The sequence below is a fragment of the Anoplolepis gracilipes genome, chromosome 8 (genome assembly GCF_047496725.1).
Source record: "Anoplolepis gracilipes chromosome 8, ASM4749672v1, whole genome shotgun sequence".
Classification (NCBI taxonomy): Eukaryota; Metazoa; Arthropoda; class Insecta; order Hymenoptera; family Formicidae; genus Anoplolepis; species Anoplolepis gracilipes.
In genome coordinates, this window is record NC_132977.1 from 10,612,143 (window position 1) to 10,630,913 (window position 18,771).

General features: G+C 36.1%; 1 protein-coding gene across 2 annotated transcripts; it reads right to left on the reverse strand.

Moving 5' to 3' along the window:
- Positions 1–612: 612 nt before the first annotated feature.
- Eaat2 (Excitatory amino acid transporter 2) lies at positions 613–10,837 on the reverse strand. 2 transcript variants are annotated; one of them, XM_072898497.1, is made up of 11 exons: positions 9,751–10,837; positions 7,288–7,413; positions 6,953–7,160; positions 6,030–6,072; positions 5,655–5,908; positions 5,327–5,560; positions 3,048–3,242; positions 2,828–2,962; positions 2,604–2,712; positions 2,321–2,439; positions 613–2,062 (listed from the first exon to the last, which is right to left on the reverse strand). In XM_072898497.1, the coding sequence occupies exons 1-11, from the start codon at positions 9,923–9,925 to the stop codon at positions 2,014–2,016; spliced, it is 1,647 nt and encodes a 548-aa protein (XP_072754598.1). In that variant the 5' UTR covers positions 9,926–10,837; the 3' UTR covers positions 613–2,013. The 2 variants fall into 2 exon arrangements, with proteins under 2 accessions (XP_072754598.1, XP_072754599.1); XM_072898498.1 differs by having other exon boundaries at positions 2,305–2,439; positions 9,751–10,831.
- Between the last annotated feature and the right edge of the window lie 7,934 nt (positions 10,838–18,771).

Consider the following 18,771-nt stretch of genomic DNA (forward strand, 5'->3'; position numbering starts at 1 on the left):
TGCATTGCAATTTATACGGATAAACATTTAAAATGACTAAAAATGCTAATAATACTATGTACTCGAACAATTTGTACATTTAAACAGTCTCTACGATAAAATACGTATCGACCTATCTATCTAGTGCCTAGAATCAGCGAAACCATATAGGAATCGTTTACCCGATTATGTTATGTCTAGCAAAACAATTATTATATTATGTATAATCCAGTCTTGTTGCCGCTCGACAATGAGCTGCGCTATTTAATATTTTCCATTTTTTTTCGACATTAGATTATAGAAGAATTCGGTATATGGTCTTCCACATAGGATCGAAAAAAAACACGAATTTTGTTTATTCTAAGCTACTGAGTGAACAACATTATACTGGAAGGTATATTATTCTATGTATAGGGAAAGGTGGAGAGGGGAGGGGAAGGGGGAGGGGGAGTACTATAAAGAGTGCGATGAGACAGAATCTTGGAGATTCATAATTATGATTAATAAAAATGGAAGTCATTGAAATTTTGTCAAACATTGCTCCCATTAAATTTCTCTTAGAAATTCGATTGCTAAAATGGTAGAGATATAATTTTTTTTTTTTTTTTAAATTGCGATATATACGTAACAGAATTCATTTATGTGTTTTAGTAAATTTCTGTCTCAAGCACTCTTTCGCAAAGACATTTGTCTTTCGAAAGTAGAACACCTAAAGTGGTTCTATGCACCAGTTTTTCAGTTAATGGTCCGATATATTTAATTCGATATGACTTCTAAAATCTATTTAAAGTCCTATGCCCGGTTGTAAGTCTTCTTTTGCCATATTTTCTGCATGGGGGTCTATATTGAACTCCGCTAAACATACATTATTGTTATGTAATAGTTAATTAATTTCCTTCTCTTGATTTGGATTGTAATCAGTGACGTAAACAATACGAGATACGAAGCGAGTGATTTTTACAGAGTGCAGTCTCCAAGCGTTATAATCATACGTTATAATCATAAGTAAGATAATCAAAATGTATTTGTTGTTATATTTTCTAGATATGTTGATATACACGTAGCTATCTAAAATAGTTATCACATAAAGCTCCTTCTCCAATCACCGTAAAAAATTTCTTATCTCCGATAGAGAAAGTTGTATTTGTCGCGTCACTGAAGACAGTCGTGCTCGATTCTTCGTATTCTGGGCTAGGACATTCTAAAGACATCGAAAAAGCGTCAGGGATTGGCGTCTAATACTATACATGATCATGGCACGAGGGTACATTCGAAAAAAAGAAAAGAAAACTCGAGAGATTTTTTTTTTTACTTTCATTGCGCCTACCCCTGATTGGCGCATCAAAATAAGGCACCACATTCGACGCTGTTTATGCGATCGATCGTAAAAACGGTCATCGATCTTTACGAAGATGCAATCGAATCGGTGATCTCCGTGATTCGCTATAGTTGTGAATCTTCATCTACAATCATCAACTATTGTTTTATTCGAATATGAGTCGGTCAGTCCGATTAATAAATCTCTTTTCGAATCCAGTTTAATTTCTCACAATGGTGTGTGTACTTGGACGATTTATATCCTGACTCTTTACTTGTACATACAACGTCGAGCGTAGTTGGTATCGTCATAGTGATTAACGAAACGCGCTGTCTCCTCGAGTCTTTGGAAGTCTCGACCGAAGCTTCAAAGTACAATATATTAATTCTTATTGCTCTCTCTCTGGGCCTGCGTCACATGTAACACATTCTCCATTATTATTGACTTTGAATCTTGTATTTGTGGCGACTGTATTTTCTACAAGAATTCTCGTAGTTTATTACTTGTAGAACTCCTTGCGGAAAATCTTTACAAACTTTGAAAATGATTAAAACGAGAAGAAGCAGAGGAACTAAACACGCCTTTCTCTTTGGCGCAACATATATATATATATTTTTTTTTTATCCTCGTTGAATAGGCTTGTTTAAACAGCTGAAGTCGATTTGCTTTCAACAAGATTCCGCGATGTAAATTATTCTGCGGGGGTTAACGATTAGTCAAACGGTCTCTTCTGTTATACTTCTCGACATGTGCAAAACTCCGAGGCTGAAAAGAAAAAAAGTTTGGGGGACGTGTTTGCAGCTTACACGAAGACTTGATAGAAAAAAATCATGTACGAGAACTATTTTCTTAAATTGATTTCTACATTAAAGATTTTGATTCCATCAAGCCTTCATTTTGCTTACTGCTAATTCTGCAAATAAATTAATGATTCGCAAAAGCGAAAGATGTTACTAATGAATCAACATGATCTACTATGGTCGTACAAAGTGATAGCCTAGCCCTACCAACAAGCGTGTTTACTTGGCGATCCCCGCAATTCGTGCGTCGTCTTGCATCTCGACAACGACGGTGTCAGGATCAGGTACCCTGTTAGCGGAAAGACATCCATTGGCGATAGTGGTTGGGAGCACAGTCTCTGACTGAAATTAAATAGATATCGCTCATCATTATAATATCCATGTTAAAATACAATTCCTTTATGTAATAAATAAACAAATAGAATGAGTTTTTCTAGCAATTAAACACACTTATGTACATATATAATTATTATATAATTGCAAAGTAATTAATTTATATATCTTACTTGATAGGCTGCTGCATCCAATGCCATCAGTTCCTTTTTCGACAGCTGCTCAACCACTGCAGCGGCATAGCAGTCTCCTAGCATATTGTTGGTAGTCCTTATCCGATCTCTAGTGGATATAAAATAATAATACTCATATTAATGATAGATTTTAATGATAGATTTTTTTTTAATACCGATATAATGATTGCTCTGAACGTGAATGTATATTGATTGATACTTACACGAACCAGTCGATCGCGAATAAAAGAGAAACGTCATTAACCGGAGCATCGATAGCGCTTAAAACGACCAGCAGCAGGACAAGCGCAGCACTTGGTACCGAGGCCGATGACACAGAAGCGGCGGTGGATGTCAGACTTTGCAAAACAGAATGATAAAGTAACGATAAATATAATTTCTCGCGGTATGACTGTGTGGAAAAAAGTTTGCTCAAAGACTTACATAACGGTGATAATCTCTCCGAAACCCAGAAAAATACCATTCATCTGAGCGATGAATATGCTGGCTACAGCGACGAAGAGCGCGGTACCATCCATGTTAATATTGCAACCAATTGGCAAGACGAATCTGGTGACTCTAGGGTCCACTCTGAGTTTCTCGGTCATCAGACGAAAAGTCACAGGAAGTGCAGCAGCCCTGTACAAAACTGCATTAGCAAAGATCGAGTAAGGCTTCCGGTGATAGTAGAAAGATATATTCCATGTCGCTTGTTGCCGCAGTCCGTGGTCATTCTGGCGTAAACTTATAGATAGCGGCATTATTGAGCATTATTTATTGATAATTTCTTAGATGTAATTGATCAAGGGTTGAATTGAAAAAAAAATACGGAATAGAAGAGGGCAGAGAAACGGTGTATGAATAAAGAATATTCGGAATTAATATTGACGCATATTAATTACGGAAAGTATCTGCAAATAGTAGATAGAGTGCCAGAGCAACAGCCAGAATGACCGTGAAAACAACCTGAAAAATTAATCGAGATTAGCTTTGATCACGTATCCGTAGGATATCCACCAGAGATCGCGTTGCTTGTTGAATTCTGTAACAGACAATCGTATGTATCTTCATGTTGCGGCCATCAATTACTTACCAAGCCCTCAGTCTCTCAAAGTCAACCACCTGCAAAAGGCCGCGTGCAGTGCGTGTTCTAATACATCATCATGATATTCATACAGTCTCTGTTCAGATACTTTGAGAACAGAGTTTCTCAGTCAGTCACAGTGTACGCACAGTTGTGTACGCTCTTTTCTGGAAACAGTTAATCCACAGAGAAAACAGATTGAGTTAGATACAACTGTAATAAGACCTAGCTGGATCAAAAACAATATAGGCACTGCTAAAAACAATAATAGAGGAAAGTAATCGGGAATAAGGGAATGGCGGATAGATTGTGAATTGTGCAGAAAAAATCTTTTGAATGTATTTTTTTTAAACGTATGTAATGGATTTGCGAATAAAAGAAAGGTAAGATTTCAGAGGATGACTCGTAATGCGAACTGAAAAAATGATCGTTGCTTTGTGTGACTCTTATTATATTATAAAAAATGAATTATCAAGAGGCAAATAATCGCACGTTGTTCAGCAGTACAGCCGGTCATCAACGTCCTCGTCGTACCTGGAAGAACGAGCTCGACACACAAGCAACCAATATTTTTTCAGTTCCGCCAATCTGTTTTTTTTTTTTTTTTTTGAAAAAAACAGTGTACTTTAAATATTTATTTTAAATCATGTATTTTGGCGTGGAGGCCTCCGTTGGCAGTTTCTTCTTTCTCTATCTCGTCATCGCGAGGGAAGAGTCCGAAGATACCGATTACAAGTCCCTTCCAAGCAGACTTCCACGCCGCGAATCAGTCCAGGTAACACGGAGTCAGCAGATATTCGGTTTAGGCAACATGATTACCAAAAAGTTTTTCTCTCGCGAGAAACATAGACGCTTTCAAAGTCCTGTCCATTTTCTTATTCGCGACGATAATATATTGTTATTTGCGCGATGACGAAATTCCGTGTTACGTCACCGAAAAAGATTTGGCAACGAATTTCCGGAACTTCGTATGTATATTCCGACTATTAAGTCGGAAACCGAGAGTATCAGCATTCTAAGTGTTACCCGGAACTGCATACCTCTTTCCCTCTTTCTCTCTTTCTCATGTGGCATGGCGAGCTCTCCTCGCAAGCGAACATTAAAAGAGATTGTCATATATGAAGGAAGGACTAATAGGATAACTAGGATTTGTGCCAGCTTTCATAACGTTTTTATATAAGAACTAAGCAAAGAGAATATGTGTGAAGTTAAAAGTTATGTAAAGCTGGCTTGACTGATTTTGAAAAGGATATCGGGATCGTGGCCTCGCAAAGCCTCCACACAGCTGGCTGAAACATATTGTCTCTGTCAATCGATTCGATCAATACACATTTTTTTATCGCCACGTATCACTCATTGTCTATTTCATTTCGCAACGTCAATTGTTTTGGAATTAACTACTTGCACTATTAATCTCGCGACAGACCAGCTCCATTTCGCGTAAACGTAAAAAAGGTCCATGTGACAAAATAAAAAAGCAGAAGGAAGGAAGGAAATATTAATGGAATATATGCGGGAGACGACCGACGAGGGAACTACGAGGTCAAAAAGTACAATCACAACGTTGACCGAGGCCCTGTGAGGCAGGCGAAATGGATTCTCTCAAGGTCGGGCTCGGATTCGAAGATCGACGACTCACGTTGATGCCATGGCGAAGGCGGTGAGAGTACCCTGGGCGAGGCCGGCGTAGAATTTAAAGGGGTTCTTTCTAACGAAGGCCATATATATCAACTGCATGATCACCAGCTGATAGAGAAAGACACCAATCGCGATCGTGACGATGAACCATGCCAGCTGCGACATCACCAGTACCAGATCGTCCACTCCGAGTATTTTGCCGGCTATTACAGAGGTGATGCCGATTGGTGTCATCCTGCAAAAAAAAAAAAAAAAAAAGATATTTTTCATCACTTGTCATAAAGTTGTAATGTTTTGATTTTGATTTTGATTTTGATTTCAAGACTCACCACATAACGGTCGAGACCATTCGCATGATAACTTCGAACACAGCCTTGAAGAAATCTATGACGACTTGACCTTTTTCACCGAGTGTTCCCAGAAACGTACCAAAAACCAAGCAGAAGAAGACTATGCCTAAAGTGTTTGTCCCGCTTCTATACTGTATCACTCTTATCAATTCCTCGTCTCCTAAAACTTCCGTTGGTAGCTGGTCAGTAAGATTCTGAACTGGTTGCTTCTTTGGAACATATACTGTATGTGCCTGTAACAACGTATTATTGTTATTATTATTATTATTATTATTATTATTATTCTTGACTTACAAGCTAATTTTTCTCTTTTCGATATGACATATTGCAAAAATCGAGATATTATATTCTCACCTGCTGAAAAGCTGCTTGAAATAAATTGTCTGGAAACATGTTCCTGCAAAATCATTAATTTATATAGATTATATTATATATTATTATTTTATATTGCATTCTCAAATATTACTAATACATTGAACACGTAGGCAGCGTGTCTTCGCGTATCAGACAAAGTGCTACATATTTTAAAAATAACTCATTTCCCATGACCTTATTTTATTCATAGCCTTTAAGCATTGATTATGTCGGAGCGCAAATCATGCGGTGAATTTCAGTTAAAAGATCTTAATCCCGTGTTACTGAAGTAAAAAATTATCAAGTAGTTTCCAATATCGAGCGGTCTTTGATTTTTGAATTTGGAACTGGAATATCGTATCAAACATTGTGTGGGCTTTTAAACAGAGTTTTGAAGTTTCGTGCAACTAAAATACGCACGATCGATGAGCTTCTATTTTCGTCTCACCGAATAGTATATGTGATCATGATGAGTTCCGTTTAGTGGAATTTACGGCTTGTGAAATGCTATGACCTTAATCCGACTTAGGTAACTCTACTACTGCCATTATTGAGCTTTATAACGGTAAAGATAAGTATTGCGAATCGATATTAGTTCAATATATCGCGTTATATTATTGTATGCGTTAAAATTTTTGTAATAAAAAATCACGCAGAAATTTTCTTTTAATAACTCTTTATCGCAAAAATACAATTGATAAAACGGCTCTAATTACAATATACGTACTTGTAAATTGAAAATATAAACTTATTATAAAATTGATTATATTCGTTGATTGTTTTCTCATCGTTTTATACACTTCGGCCTTCGCGCTTGGTTACCACCGGTTTTTAATAGGAAAACTTTCAACCCAGTCTATATACATTATTGATATTGACAGAATCGATATCGAGAGCGATGAGATATCGCAGACATAATTTACCTTCCTAAATCGAGCAGGCTGTCTAGTATGTTAACGGCTCTCGCGTGATGCGACGGCCCAATCGATTCTCTGATTCCGGGATTACCGGGATGAATAACGAGGACTAGGACTACACCGAGAACAGCATTGAGCAAGGACGTCAGTATGAAGTATACCAGAGTACGAACAGCGATCATTCCGTTCATCCTGGCGTTTAAACTCGCCGAACCTGCAATAATATGCGAAAGAACGAATCAGATCATTTTTTTATCTATTAAGATGAATGAGCATTTGACATGCGTTTTTTTTTTTTTTTTTTTTTTTTGCGCGCACGCAATGATAGGAAAAAAACTTACCCGATATAAGACTGGCGATTACCAGAGGTAAAATCATCAGCTTTAGCAATCTCATGAAGAGCTCTCCGGGATAGCTGATCAGCATTACCGCATCATCCCCAAGGTCCAGAGGTCGTAAACCAAATCCTGAGAAGAGATGCTATCTTATTAATTCACAATTCTGCGCCGCGACAATATCGCCTTTTCGTTTGCAACGTAAAGCACTTAAGAGATTCTATGGAGCGTCTGTCCTTGAACTATATTTAAACGTATTACAGTTAGCTGGCTTATTATCTGATCGCGAAGAAAGTGTACCGTGAAAGAGGAGGATGGAAAGGTGAAGGTTTGATCAATTCTTTTCTATCACATTAAGTCAGATTAGTTGCATAAGCTGTCCATGTTCTAACACCTAGAATCATTACATATGTATGCAAAGTGTGCAAACGTGTACATACATCATCAAACAAATTATTAATTGCAGTATTGTTAGTATTTACAAAAAAAAAAAAAAAAAAAAAAAAAAAAAAAAAACAAAGATTGATGATGTAGAGATTGATACATGGTTTTAAATCTTGCATTTGAAGAATGAATGAAAGCGTTGATTTATATTCAAACTGACCTCTCTCGCGAATAATATCGTATAAATTATTATCATACCGTCAACGGTTCCATTTATAGCGATGTGCTTATGGATGTTCGGCTATCAAGTATTAAATCAAGCTGTTGAAATTTTGTGCAAATCTAATACCCGCACACACACATATTGATAGTTCTATTAATATTGCTATTAATATTGCATTTGCCAATCGTTAAATTTATTTTGATTTCGTTTAGTTACGTCAAACGTATCAAGTCGGTAAAATTCATCAATAAAATAATTTTTATTACAATTTAGTTACAATTGTATTCAACAAAATCATAAATGTGTATTTACATTTTATTTCCCATGTTGCACAACGTGAATTAATAAAATCAATTTTTTGGAATTAAATATAATTCCACCATTCATTAACATTTCCAGTTTAATCGAATGATATATTCATGGAAACAAACACGTCATAACATGTATATACATGAACATGTAAAGTACATATTTATCGTGATACAAATGGAAAAATATTAAGTCTCCATTAAGAATCGCCCTCTAAAAGATCGAATTAATATGATGGAATTTTTTTCAAGGAAACACTTTATTGATTACCAATATCTTTTAACGTGATATGTTTTTATATAATTGGTGTAATATCAAACTGAACCTTTTCGCAGTGTATATACAGGGTGTTTCAGAGATTCGACGGACAAACTACAGGAGTATATTCTACAAATGGAAATAAGAAAAAAATGTTAAATCAAGTTTGACGAGAAATGTTTTATTAAAAAGTTGTAAACAAATATTGAAACGAAACGTGAAATAGGAAACAACAGATTTTTCATTGCGCAGAATGTGAAAGTGTACATTTCGTGCACGGAAAGGTCGAATGTGTTTATCTCATGTGTATATTCGTGGAAATCTAAGAGCTATTCTTTTCGAGAGTAACCGCTTAGGATTATTTAATAAATATGATATTTACGTACAAATCGAAATGATACTTATAATCATTTAAAGATATTTAATTATTTAGGAAATATGATGTAAATATACACACGAGATAAATCTGTTCGACCTTTCCGTACACGAAATGTACATTTTCATATTCTGCGCAATGGAAAATCCGTTGTTTCCTACACCGTTTCAATATTTCTTTATAACTTTGTAATGAAGCATTTCTTATTAAACTTTATTTTTTTTTTCTTATCGCTGCCGCAGTTTATCTATTAAATCCTGAAATACCCTGTATAAAATCAATCTGATATAAAAGCTTACTGTATATCATATCATCGTGAAATGTATTATACTACATCTCACACATTTTTATGAACGTTTGACATATTACAAGCATTTATTACAACTATATATATATATATATATATATATATATATACACACACAGTTTTAAATATAAAATAAAATCTATACAACATATGCATGCGAAACCGTTTTTATCGTTATACAAGATTTTCGTGAAATAAAAAATGCAAAATATACGAGATTATTAAAAAGAAATAATAATTAGTCGCCAATATGACAAAGAAATTGCTGATTGAATTTTTGATATCGTGGTAAATTAAATCAAAATCTAGATAATATACGATTAGTTTACCATAAAGCTGAAAACATCAAATGTAGCAATTGCAACGAATAGCATTCATTATGATATAAATTTTATATTGCACAAAACATTTTATTTTCTCTACTTGCGTTGTCATACTTTTTGACACATCTCGAACGCAAGTGCAACAATCGATATTAAAAATGGTCTTGGATTTAAAAAATGTTCTGAATTCTAAGAAAATATAGTGTTTTCTGAAACTGAAGGCTGAGTTCCAAGTTGCAGTTTCAACGTGATCGAGAAAAAAGTTGCTAAACATCCCCTTGACACTCACCAAGAATTATGCCGAAGAGAACGCCGGAAAGGGTGACCATGAGCAGCAGGTTCTCTCGTATCCACTTTCCGGTGTCGGCGGTCACCTTACGGGGACCCTGAGAGGCCGAGACGTCCTGCCCGCCCATCTTGGCGAACAGATACTCGGAAAATCGGGCAGAGGACTTCTCCTCCATCTCACTGGGCCGCCAGCAAGCGGCGTACAAAGGATCGGTGCCAGTCGCGTACGAACAGGCCGATCCTCCCGCCGATCCTCCCAAGCTCCCTTCTCGCGATCTCTCGCGGCTAACGGCGGGGCCCCGGCAGCACCACGACGACGACGGGTTGCCGTTTTGGGGGTGTTTCGGTAAATCCGTGCAGAAGGACCAATCACTCGCGCCTACCAGACGTCTAAATAGCCTGGCGGCGGCCTGGCGGATGCCTACTAACTCGATCGTGGTACCGGGATAGGATTGGACCAACTGTCTAGTGATGCTGATAAAGATCGGTGGCCTCGGTAGATCTAGGACCGTCTAATCGCCTCCCGTCGGCTTGTCTGACGACTTTACGTTTAATAATATTCTACGTAGAGGATGTTCTCGAAACGATGCGAACGTGTATCCGAGGGAGGAGACGTGTTTCTCTAGTTCTATACGGGAAGATCGCGAACAATTTGCAATTCCGTGGTGGTGGATCTTTGATCTTCTTAAAATCTCCGTAGAAACAGTTTCGTCGACGAATGTTTGCGCTGTTGCACAAGGTCAGTTACCCGAGAGGTCCGCTAGCATTGTCGTCTCTTCTCAAGTATGACGCTGTATCACCACCACCTTCTTTTCCCAATCGGCGCACGTCAACTTTGTCAAACTCCTGATTTTATCAGGGAGAATGAGAAGAATCAGAACTGATACCTTCCGCACGGCGATGATGACGACGACGACGACGACGACGACGACGACGACGACGACGATGAAGACTCAAGTGCAATGGACTGTTCTGACGTATTGGCGACGTAACTGAGCGTGCGCGTAGATATCCGACACGTTCTTCGCAAAGGATGAGCCCCGACTGCCTGGTTACCGGCGGACATCCCCGTATTGATTTCCCAGGATTTCACCATACCCCCTACGTTCTTTCGGCGATAATAGCACGCGCCTGCGCAAATACAGTGGTTCAATCAGTCGCTAAAACGTAGCAAAATGTGCACTGTCCTGATGCTGTTACTGCGCGGTGGTGCATCGCAAAGGGAAGAGGGACGCATAGGGAGAAGTCGAGAGATGACGGTCAAAGGGGTGGTGACGCGAGGGCAGGGCGTGAGTCTCGACACGCAAAAGAAACGACGAGCAAAGCAAGGACGCGGCAAAGGACAGCGGAAGTTTTTCAGAATTGCGACATGCATATATTATCCGAAAGAGATTCTTAACTTTAATAGAATTCTCTTCTTTTTCCAATGTAATTATTATTCCACATTACTTGGAGGTGCTAAATACATTTTTTGCGCAGAACCACCTTATACGTCAGCGATGACCCTGTATATTTTAAGAATAGAGTGTTCCATTTTATTTTAAACGCTTGACGTAACAAATCGAATAAAACATTAGCATCATAAAACTGCGTAGTAATACATATATATATATATATATATATATATATATATATATATATATATATATATGTGTATATAAAAAAGGATATTATATCCTTTATTCTTATATTAATTAATGTTTTGTTATATTTGGAAATTTAAAACCTTCAAAGATTAGAGTGTTGTTTACGATTTTATGCTTTATTACACGCAAAACGAATTATTACATAGGAAAGGATGAAAAAAGATGGACAAATAATTTTTATATAAAATAGAAAAAAATTATTACATGTTATAGCTTATAAGATGTACTATATAGTGAAAGAATAAAGATTATTGTAAAAAATATTACACTTTTAACGCAGAATGATGAGATAGATAACTGTCTGATCGAACATGGGTAAATACCACCTTTGTCTGACCACGTGGGTATGCACTACTGGCAAGTCTTGTAGGCGAAAGAGAGAAAGCGGTTTCTTGGAACAAGGAAAGATGGAAGCACCGCATTTGAACGATACTTATTTTCCATGATAAGATGATAAGAAAAGTTTTGTTAAATGCAATATATAATAATTAATATAATAAAAAACAATGTATATAATTACCTTGTCAGAAATTGATATTGCACTATAATGATACTGTCAAATAAAAAGATAAAAAAAATGAAGGCAACTTAAGGATCAATTCGAATTATTGTAATAACTTCGATGTAGCGAAAATATCAATTTTGTTCTACCTTTAATAGCGTATCACCCTTTTACGTAATCACGTTATATCGCTGTCGACTGCACTCACCTCACCATGGAAAATTGGAAAAGCAGCACAAAATTCCAATTGACTGGTCGTATAAAAGCGCAACAAAAGGAATATGATACTACACACAGGATATATTCATGATATTGTTAACGAAGTGTAGCAATTATTTATTTGCTTATTAAAGCGAATAAATATTTGGTAATTTTTATTATTATTATATTATTATTATGATTATGATTATAGATTATATTATATTATAACAGTTCATAAAGTTTCACAAAAATACACAATGGTTCTTAAATAAGTTATTATTATTAAATTACCATCGGTTATTGACAACAATAGATACTCTAATTGTATATTAGTATTATTAAACTTTACGGTTAATAAAACGCGTCTAATAAAGTGCTCTTAAGTTAATTTCAATTCCTTTTGATTCTTTTTTTCACAAATATCCGTGCCAGGATTGACCATGAAAAATGATCCTGAGAGACAATTACGCTTCATTGAGACATAGGCTGATGTCAGAAAGAAAATCCTGTGTCATAATCCGCTGACAAATGTTCTTTGCAACGTGTGAATTAAATAATCCGCCAACGAAAAATCCCCAGCATTTCGACGGACAGGCCGCTTCGTTGAATAATGGAGGGTAACGTCCTAGTCCGAGTCCGCGTTTCGTAGAATGTTACGAGAGTTAGGTCTTAGCCTCCTCGTAAATAATCCAGAGGCGCGAGAACGACCAAGTGTGTACGGGCAAATGCCTGTTTCCCTTGTCCCCTTCGATATACATACATACATACATGATACATATTTTTCGCATCATTCTTCGCATCCGTTTTCTAAATTCATATACGAGTCCAGGACTCAGGACCCAGGACCACGGGACATCAGCCTACGCTCGGACGATCGGGGATGAAATTTGCTCACGCGAAAGAAAAATATCACTTATATCCCTTATTTGTGCCTAACTTACGCACGAAATCTCGTTGACGTGACAATCCATAGGCTTCCGATTTGATGATACGTCAGAAAGATTTATCAATATTAAATACGTATTATAGCAGGAAGTAGAAATCAAAACATTTAAACATCTGTTCCTTTTTCAATATTTAAATTATTAAGGTTTATTTAAATATGTTACGCAAATTTATATTTATATAAAACTCAAATAAAAATGCTGAGAGGGAGAAAAGAGAAGAAAAAAATGTCTAAAGAAACGAAGGTATTGTGAACTATATAAAATTTTCTTCGCTAGCGTTTCTTTTCTGTAGAAGCAAGATATCGTCTAAACTCGTCTTGTGCCTACCTGCCGTCTACGTTTGCATGCAAGGCAAGAATCTCATTACGAAGAAGCTACCAAACGAATGTCAAAGAAATTCGATTGGATATCGGCCGAAGGTTCAGGGAGCGCGCTAAAACGTTGTAGAAAAAGAATGAAAACGAAGAAAGAGAATTCCAATCAGATTGCCGACGAAGGAACACGAATCTACTTTTTTAAAAGTGGCTTGAGGTTTATTCGGATGTATTTACTGATTAAACTTCCTTAAATCTCATAAGACCATTTCTCTCATCGAGCATAAAGTGGATCGAAAGAAACGGGAATATAAAATATTCTATAGATTCTCGATTCTCGATCTATCCTACGGTATAAGTCAATAGCATTAACCGTATTATTCTTTTGACAGCAGAATAAAATTTTCGAGTTTTTATGAAAATAGGAAAAGAAACAATTAATATTTCGTAGTTAATTAATAAAGAGATCTTTGATAAATATAAACATGATATATGTATGCGACGCATACGTAAATAAACAAATGAATAATTCTCTTTTTTCACTACAAAGCATGTGTGTGTGTGTGTGTGTGTGTGTGTGTGTGTGTGTGTGTGTGTGTGTGTGTGTGTGTGTGTGTGTGTGTGTGTGTGTGTGTGTGTGCATTTCGATTATCCGAATAAAATATACAGCAGAGATCAGGGAGCAGTGCGACAGTTAATTTATTGACGCGTTTGAATATTTAGCATGCGTGTCGTACACGAAATGACCGTTAGCACACTGCCTGATGATAATTAACGTTTACGTGCAAACGTGGAAGGTGCACGAGTGACATGTAAATACACGGATTTGAGCTCACTTCCGTTTTGAAACGGAAATCTGATCTATTGACGCTAATATAATGATACAATTTCGTGGATATCAGACTCTCGAGTATAATTTAGGCCGACCAGCTTGTTACCCGCTATATTTCTGCGATGCAAACAAGGTATCGTAGATCGTATATTGTGCAAATCATCAGCGAGACCTGTGTGTAACAAGTGCTCGACAGTATCCGTCAATTTGAACGGGGTGTCACGTCGGCGATGACAGTGTAAACAAACGGGTATTAAGCACTTAATATTCGACCTAATTCACGGACCTTCTGGCGGAATACGTCATCTTGATCATCGGAGGGTGCGAAACGACGCAGCAGTGTTGCGTGCACACGTACACATTGACTATTTAATACAAATTTTTTACGCGCTTCCCCCGAGTGATGAGAAGAGATTATACGCGAAGCATATTAACTAATACAATTAAAAAACGATAAATTAAATCTTATACATGGAAACCTTATATGGGAGTACATCGTAACGGTTATTTGTAATTTATTCTACGATTGCGAACATTGAAATAAATTGTAAATATGCAAATATTTGATTGAAGTTGCAAACTTGCCGAGTAGACTCGACGATTGTGTCGACGGTAGCCGGAAAGTTGCTTCGAGCTTGGATAGCATCTTGGCTAAGACAAGAGCTATTATACCGGCACGTAAAGCCACGTCAGCCAAAGCCAAAGTCAAGTGTTCGTTCTTTCGAGGCTTCACTTTCCTCCTTTTTGATGACGCCCCAAGTACGCAGCGTGCAGAGTCTTTCAGTCTTTCGCAACATTTTCCATCTTTATCTGTTGCTTTTTATTTCACATTTTCTCTCTAGATTCTTAAAATTTCGAAGTCACTGGGTTAAGCGGCCGCAAGGGCGTTATAAGAGATATCTTAAAACACCCATCTTCGAATCGTGCAATCAAGCAGGAAAATTTCTCGAAACTTTTGTCTTGACGCTGTATCTAGATTCTCATACATTGATTGTGCACGTTCATTCCTCAGAGAATTTCTGTCTCTCGTTTGTATTTAATTACAGACCGTATGCAACTTTAGGAAGCATGTGTCTGTACTTCATCAGCGCTATTGGGAAGTCACATGGTGCTAAACTATTTCGGAAACTATTGGAGTGTTTCCATTTAACGTAAAATGTTTCAGAGCAAAATCAAGAGAAAAGGTATATTGAATCAATTATTGATCTTTAATGAATCCATAGCTGAAATCAGTCATACTTTCGTTGAATCATTGTTTCAATCAATTTTTTTCAGTAATCAACTGATATATGAAAGTAAAATAGCACGGATTAAAATAATTTATATTTGTAACGTTTTCAAAAATTTTTTAAAGATTGTTACATATGAATCAAACAATTGTGATACGTATTTTGATTGAAATATAATTTAATTCTCTCTCTCTCTCTCTCTTTCTAAAAAAATTGTTTTAAATGCTTTATTTTGGTTTAATTTCAAAGTGTCTTGTATATTTAAAAGTTCAATTTGCAGGTATATTTTAGATATGTGTTTCATCTATTGTTTCATAAACACATTTCTCTTTCGAAATATAATACTGCTGCACATTTTCGTTGGTATGTTTAAGTTTTGAAATATTTTTTCAAATTGAAAAAAGACAACGAGAGCAGCTGTTTCAGATTTTAAGCTTATAATTGTCACAAGAATCTATGATACAATATTTATTTTAATTGTAGTTATTTGAAAAATAATATAAACAAAAGAATTTCTGAAATAATGTCGCAAACATTAAATTTATTACATGTGATATTTCCATGCAAAAATATTTAAAATAATAAATAAATTTATAGGAATTGATAAAAATAATCGCACGTTAAATATATATATTATATTAAAATGTCACGCATAAGGTAAAAGTTATTTTAAAATATTTTTCATCAAATAAATGTAATTTTTGAATTTTTTGCAACTTTTTTAACAATATTTTATGCACGATATTTTGATTGTATAGTACGCAATGTTCATTATTATGATAGAAAAGAGATTATAAACCTCAGCGCAGTTAGTTTTGTTGTTAGATAGACTGTAGGAAGTAAAATCTGTTACTCTCTACCTATAATATTTCAGCTTGAATATCTTGTTGCTTGATGTCTTGTGCTCGTCGACCATGAATAAATACGAACTTTGCAGGTGCTCGTGTTTATCAGAAACCGTTGTGTCGTTCCCGGAAGAGTATTGTTGAGGTAACAATACCATTTCAATATTTGGATTTGAATATCGTCTTATGTATTATAGCATGTACGATCGACACAATCCGCTTTCAATCAAGTTGTATATTACAATCGTTAGATTTATTTTAAAAAATATATGAAAATGTTGCAAATATAAAGATCACAATATATGAAAATATATATATATATATGAGTAATTTGTGATACAAATTATCATGTAACGATTGCAAAATATTTTCAATCAGTCCATCTAGCCATTTATCTGTTCTTCTTCAGTTTGTTCACTTTATTACTCATCTCGTATAGCAATCAAGTCCATTTCCCTTTCGTGTTTTCATCGCTTTGTCAACTGAAATGTGCGACAGTGTCATTTTCACCGTACACTCATCATGCAATCACCGAATGTCACTTGAGAATCTTTCCGGCATTGCGTCATGTTTGTTCGATCTCGTATCCGGAAACTTGACAGTTCGTTTCAAAGTTTCCATCAATTAATAACACAAAAAGAGGGTGCTAAAGAAAACAAGAGAGAGAGAAAGAGAGAGAGGGGGGAGGAGGGGAGAGAAAGGGAGAGAGAAACAACGCCATGAATAGTGCCAAGGGAAATGGTATTCTACTCGAGAGGCAGCATCTCTAAAATGGGCTAAGCGAGGGTTTGATGGAGGATTCGCTATATATCCTACTGGGAGAAGAGACCGCACGAAATCACGACGCTTACGTCCCGGATACGGGATCGAACGAATTATTTGCAGTCACGAAGGGCCATACGTTTGTTCCGTTAAATTTCTTGATGTGGAATGTTTTGCCATAAAATTGTCGTGATTGACACTATTTCTTTGCATGCTCAGCCTAGACTCGAAGGAGAACATGTTTTTATTTTTGTTTAACGTCTTCGACAATAAACAAAGTTTTTACATACCAATTATTGCGCATATGCGTATCAACTATTTGAAAAGTGACAAATTTGCTCCGTCAATGGAATATTGACGCAAAAATGAATTGTTAAAACAATATTATAAACGCATGATGTACACAAAATGATTTCCATGATGGGCCACGTTGTTAAAAGTCATCGTTCGTAGGACGAAGATTGAACGTCTCAATCGCCTGAATCGCTCCAATAACCGCTTGATAAAAAACTGTAGTAGAAGAGCAACACGTGTTTACGCAGAATATTGGTTGCTTACGTATAAATGCTTTCCCGGCTTCCTACATCTGAAAACCCCGACCATTCCATTCGTTACTTTCACAGTATTTCACAGCCCGCTCGCCCGCAACGGTGCTTTTGAAAGGAACTGTTTGCAATCACTCGAAATCCTTCAAACAGGAACGTACGTCTGCGTTCACTTTTCGATTGCTTTTAAATGAAAATCGTTTTTGCATTCCTTTATGTTAGTGGCTACCATAATATGACGTCCATTCAGCGCAGTGAAAATGTTCAACTTTTTAACTCAATCGATTCTAACAATTTCACTCGCTAACAAAGTTTTTTTCTGCCAAATAAATATAAAATAAATGACAGTAAACATATATAGATTAAATGTGTAAAAATATTTTTATGTTTTTTATCAGATCGCTAACGCGTTTTTTTCGCCTATCCCGTTCTGATATACTTTAGTCCGATCAAGCTTCTGCAGCGCGAGGCAAAGACATTAATCATTTTTCTCGGCAAAATATATTTCCCCTTCGATTTTGATATCATTTGCCGATGGGATGCTATATTTGTGAAAAATTGAATATCCAGAACGGATGTTGATTCAATCTCAGTCGGCTTCTCAAACGCCTGTCGACTGTGTTGCGGCTACCGGCCCCGAATGTTATTTCGTCGTGACCTCGTGGCTGTAAATAAGAACGAATTGCCTCGTCGGGAAAATCGAGTTTTCGTCGAAAAGGATTATAATTGAGTGCATTGCGTTCGTCTCTTTTTTTGTCGTAATGATATTTAGCGAACGCGATATATTTCTCCGTTTACGTAGGAGTTATTTTTTAATTTAGGATACGAGTCGCGTGATTTGATTTCGCTCTTTTATCTCTCTTCTACACAATTGTTATCGGTAATAATTTTATTGTGCAAATTTGACATATATAATTATAATTTTTACAAATGTAATGCGTAAATTAATATTGTATATTAAATATATAATATTTAACAAATATGTTGGTATAATTTTTAAACTATCGGACTAAAGATGAATTTTTAACAAATTGTGCCTCAAGGAGAAAGTAAAAAATAGATAGCAGAATTTTACTCTTCAGCTAATTTTAGGTACATCTAACTTTAATGAATTTTTAACTTGAGGCTTGACTGTAATTACAGAGATGTTTAGCGTTAAAACTTAAAAAAATTATGAAGCGAATTTGGCGTTTCATTAA

What these genes read in the sequence shown, in the direction of transcription:
- Eaat2 (XM_072898497.1), bottom strand. Translation starts at nt 9,925, where the DNA reads ATGGAGGAGAAGTCCTCTGCCCGATTTTCCGAGTATCTGTTCGCCAAG. An exon ending in GCCTTCGCCATGGCATCAAC is followed by an intron (nt 3,243 to 5,326) that starts GTGAGTCGTCGA and finishes AGTTTTGTACAG; the next exon opens with GGCTGCTGCACTTCCTGTGA. An exon ending in TGGATGCAGCAGCCTATCAA is followed by an intron (nt 2,440 to 2,603) that starts GTAAGATATATA and finishes ATTTAATTTCAG; the next exon opens with TCAGAGACTGTGCTCCCAAC.